The 5,140-nt window shown below is 36.1% G+C and overlaps 1 protein-coding gene across 1 annotated transcript; it reads right to left on the reverse strand.

Moving 5' to 3' along the window:
* Window positions 1-240: 240 nt before the first annotated feature.
* LOC123924566 (pathogenesis-related genes transcriptional activator PTI6-like) lies at window positions 241-2,041 on the reverse strand. The gene has a single exon (XM_045977512.1). The coding sequence runs from the start codon at window positions 1,440-1,442 to the stop codon at window positions 624-626; it is 819 nt and encodes a 272-aa protein (XP_045833468.1). The 5' UTR covers window positions 1,443-2,041; the 3' UTR covers window positions 241-623.
* Window positions 2,042-5,140: the final 3,099 nt, after the last annotated feature.

Here is a 5,140-nt window from a genome sequence, read left to right on the forward strand (position 1 = left end):
AAAAACGTCGCACAAGACGACGAACAACACAACGCCACACTCAAACGGTGAAATCACACAAAAGAAAAACTTGATCAATGTGAAGATCACTTATTTAAATAAAGAAGAAAAACAATTGAGGGGTGATTTTGGGTCAAAAATTGACCCTAAAACCACCTCTCCTTGATAGATCAAGAAGAAAAAAAACTAAGTTAAGGTGGGGGCGACGGCTATGAAGAAAAGGAGTCCGTAACACCAAAATTTCTTAATATATATACTACTGCATATAGCATTTATATTTCTTATATACTTGTCAACTCTAATGTTTGAAAATTGAAATTACAATAGTCCTCACTTTGATAATTTTTTCCTTTCAATCTCACTCATTAGTTTTGACAATCATTCTTTTACTACTAATATTTTTCACTAATAATAATAATTTAATAGATAATTACAAATTAAATTCACACATATTCATTCTCTAATTAATATTCTCTACACTCTTCCAATGAGCAAGACAAAACTTCAAACTTCAGCTCAACCAAGGGCATCTTCGGAATTATACAACCAGCAGCAACAAAACAGCATAATTACCAAACAGTCCTTGTTTTTTTCTCAAAAAGACAAATAAGCCCTCAACATTTTCAGAACGGCCACGTCATAAACTCGTCAAGATCAAACTCTTCAAACGCTTCTTCTTTCTCCAATTTCTGATGACACGTCAGCGTAACGTTAACGTCCGGCAAACTTATCGGTGCGTCGATGTTAAACCCAAAAGCATCCACGTTACAGTAACGGAAACCGTCAAACGGCGTCGAGTCACAGTAAGTTAAAACAGACGTCGGAGAAGCCAAAACGTCGGAGTAACCAGCACCGCCGTTAATCCCACCGGAGTTTTCTGGCAGCGGTACTTCAGTTTGTGCTTCCGTTGGAGTTACCGGAAAGTTGGTAATGGCGTCAGGACCTCTTAACAACAACGCTACTCTGTCATATTCAGCGGCGGCTTCCTCCGCCGTTACAAATGTTCCAAGCCAGACACGTTTCCGGCGGATCGGGTCACGGATCTCAGCAGCCCATTTTCCCCACGGCCGCTGTCTTACACCGCGGTACTTGTTGTGGTGGAGCGTGACGGCGGGGGTTGGTGGTGTTTTCTTGACTCTGTTTCGCTTTTTGTGGGTTTTCTCCGATGAACAAGAAGATGAACGAGAAGAAAATGAGAAAGAAGAATCTAGTACGGGAAGGGGCATGTTAATTTCAAAGATTTCTCTCTTCCCTTTTCTCTCTGTTCTGTTTTGGTTGTTTTTCTCTCTCTCTTCATCGGAAGAATCAGTGGCATCATGGTCGGTGATTATGATACGAAGAAGCTTTTTTTTGGGTTTTCTCTTTCTTTTGATTGATGGGTCATCTTCAAAAACTGAACTTGGTGTTTCAAGCTTCAGTTGCTTGAGCTTCTGTAGAGACATGGTAGAGAGAGGAAAAAGAAAGATTTTTTGTGGGTTTTAAGGTTTTTGTGGGTGTTAAGGTTGTTTGAGTGAAGTGAGAGAGTAAAAAGAAAGAGTTTTTGTTTGCATCAAAGAAGAGGAAGAGGAACAAGGTTGGTTTTTAAAGCTTAAAAAAGTAAGGTTTTTGAGGGGGGGGGGGGGGTGTAGAAAGAAATGTGCTGGAGGTGTAGATAGAAATATTTTGGGGAAGGAGATGCTTAATATTTAGGAGTGGAAGGTTGAGATGGAAAAGTGGATCTAGTGGGGAAGAAGATATTCTGAAGGAATTAAGAGGTTTGGGGAGTTTGTAGTGAAAGAAATTGCCAAGAAAATATGGGTACTAACTAGTAGTAATACTAATAGGAAGCAAAAGTAAAATGAAAACTTTTGCTTTTGGTCTCAAGATATATATATTCCAATAAAAGAGAGAAAAAGTTAGAATATAGGCAACTTTGGATGCGTTGCAAATCTCACTCTAGATTTTTACACGGGGTGAGCGTGAGTGAGAGAAGGAATTGGCGGGAAGAGAGAGAGAGAGAGAGGAGAGAGAGAGAGATATGTTGGAGAGAAACGGAGAAGAAAACGAGAATGAGGAGTGAAGAGTAAAGGGTATTTATAGAGCACGGGATTTGTCCCTATTTGTATGATGTAAAAAAATGTAAAAAAAATGTTTTTTTATTAGAGAAGAAAATGGAGGGAAAATGGTGTGTGTGAGTGGAAGGAAGGAAGGGTAGTGTGACTAGTCAGTGGTGAGTGTATGTGTCGTTGTCGGGAGTTAGCGTTTGTTGCTGCTACTTGTTTGACGTGTCTCAACCCACGTTTTCCCCCTCATCCATGTGTCCGTTTTCTCTCACTCTTTTGTGTGTCTGTGAAGTGTGAACATACCACTTGTATTCATATTCCTACTCCCATTTTATTGCATTTTTGCCAATTGCAATTAGCTCTTTTACTTTTACTGCCTAAAAAACTCATTGATTATATCACCACCTTCTTTGAAATCATCATTTCATTTTTAAGGAAATGTTGAGATACTTTTTAAATATTTTAAATAATAATTGTTTAAGAATTTTTTTTTAAAAAATGTGTGAAATCAACGTATTGTAAATTCTGCTTGTAAGATAGACTTTTTCGTTCCAACATTTTTTTTTTAAAGTCCGTTTCAATTTATGTAAGAAGAATTTATTTTTTTATTTTTAAACTATAAGTAAAAAAATTATTTTTATCTTTTTTAAAAATTGTTTTACTAATTACTATAAAAATAAATGCAAAAAACATTTAATTTATTTTCAATCATGTTTTCTTTGTAAAAAAAAAAAACCAATAAAGATTAATTTTATATATTCCACTAAACTTATTTAAAATAAAGACAAGAATACATGTTTTAAATTATTTATGTTTTTTTTATACACGACTGTTAGGCCAAATTTAATCCGAACTATACGATTAAAATAAATTCCAACACTAGCCTGCCATAAAAGGTTAAAGCATCCTGGCGGAGTATTGTTAATAACATGAATACGTGTAGGTAAATCTAAAGACTCGCAAGCCAGTTGACAACATGATTTTCCAGCTTATAAATATGTTAGAAGTATATATATCTCTCATTCATGCATCTTAAGGCGATTGATGAGGAAAACAATAAAAACACAAGAGTGATTGTTAGGACAACCCTTAAGAATAAGATCAATAATTACGGTTGAATCACAAATACACTCATTCTGAGAGGTTTAGATAGACCACACAACAATCATCTCTAGATGCATTCTGAGGAGAACAAACTCTCTCCCTAACCATCTATAAATACAATACCAAACCAAGAAACCCCTATTTCAAGTGACAAAATGTTGATTAAGAGAAACGAGGACTCCCTCCTGTTAGAGAAATAGTTTGTATTGGGATTGAATTGAGATAGAAGAGTTTAGAGTAAAAGAGAAGTAATTGACATTAATGAAGAATGGTTATGTACAATGCTTTTATACTAGCTTCACTAGCAAGTAACCATAGTTCTAACTAACTAACTATAGTAGAGTAGTTACTCACAAACTCTTAACTAACTTTACAAACAAGCTAACAAACTAACAAACTAACATTTGAATTACTAACTCAATACACCTCCTTAATTCAAATGTTCCAAACTCTTTACACCAAGCTTGTTCCTTAGTCCAATGAACCTGTCATGCTTCAATCCCTTTGTTAAGATATCAGCCTGTTGTTCATCAGTAGGGCAATGAGATAGCACAATCTTTCCCTTGTTGACTTGATCTCTGATGAAGTGAAATCTTGTTTCAATATGTTTGCTTCTTCCATGAGAGATGGGATTTCTGGCCAAGTTGATAGCTGACTTGTTATCTACTAGTAGCTGCATTGGTTCAGTCAGCTCAATTTTGATGTCTTTTAGCAGAGATTCAAGCCAAATGCCTTGACAAGCAGCAAAGGCACATGCTATGTATTCAGCCTCACAAGATGAGAGAGCAATGACTGGCTGTTTCTTAGAGCACCATGAGATTGGAGCATCTAAGAATTTGAAAATGTAACCTGTTGTGCTTCTTCTATCAACATGATCACCACACCAGTCAGAGTCTGAGAATCCTTCCAATCTATTCACTGCATTGCTGAGAGTATTTGGAAGTAATATGCCATAGTCCATTGTTCCTTTGACATATCTCATGATTTTCTTTACTGCTATCATGTGAGATTTCTTTGGAGAGTTTACAAATCTACTCACAGCTCCAACTACAAAAGCTAGATCTGGTCTGCTATTGCATAAGTATCTGAGTGATCCAACCATCTGCTTATAGAGAGTTTCATTCACAGTTTCACCATTATCATCCAAATCCAATTTTGAATTTACTTCTATTGGTGTCACTACAGGATTGCATTCAAGCATGTTGAATTTTAGCAGTAGTTCTTTCATATATTTCTTCTGATGCATCAAGATACCTTTACTAGTTGCTTCAAATTGCAATCCTAGGAAGTAGTTCAGTTTTCCCATATCTGTCATTTCAAACTCAGAGTGCATTTCAAACTCAGAGTGCATTAGTTCTTTGAATGTAGCTATGTCACTAGTATCATTACCAGTAACAAGGAGATCATCAACATAAAGACAGATGATTAAGATTTTTGATGTGCTTGAGTTATGCTTCACATATACTCCATGTTCAACTACACTTTTCTTGAAACCAGATTGTATTAAGAATCCATCAATCCTTTTATTCCATGCTCTTGGAGCCTGTTTTAATCCATATAGAGCCTTATTCAGTTTATACACCATTCCTTCCTTTCCTTCTTTTATAAAACCTGGTGGTTGAGATACATATACCTCCTCATCAAGGGGTCCATTGAGGAATGCTGATTTTACATCCATCTGAGACAATGACCAATTCTTCACACTTGCAATTGCTACTACTAGTCTAATTGTCTCAATTCTAGCAACTGGTGCATCAACTTCATGATAGTCCAAGCCAGCTTTCTGCAAAAATCATTTTGCTACTAACCTGGCCTTATGCTTTGTAACTGAACCATTAGAGTCTAGTTTGACTTTAAACACCCATTTCATTGCTATTTGTTGCTTATTTGTTGGTAAGTCAGTCAAGCACCATGTGTTGTTTCTTTCAATTGCTTTAATTTCATCAATCAAGGCTTGCTTCCAGACATTACTTACTATTGGTTCTTCAAAGCTA

The sequence above is a fragment of the Trifolium pratense genome, linkage group LG4 (genome assembly GCF_020283565.1).
Source record: "Trifolium pratense cultivar HEN17-A07 linkage group LG4, ARS_RC_1.1, whole genome shotgun sequence".
Classification (NCBI taxonomy): Eukaryota; Viridiplantae; Streptophyta; class Magnoliopsida; order Fabales; family Fabaceae; genus Trifolium; species Trifolium pratense.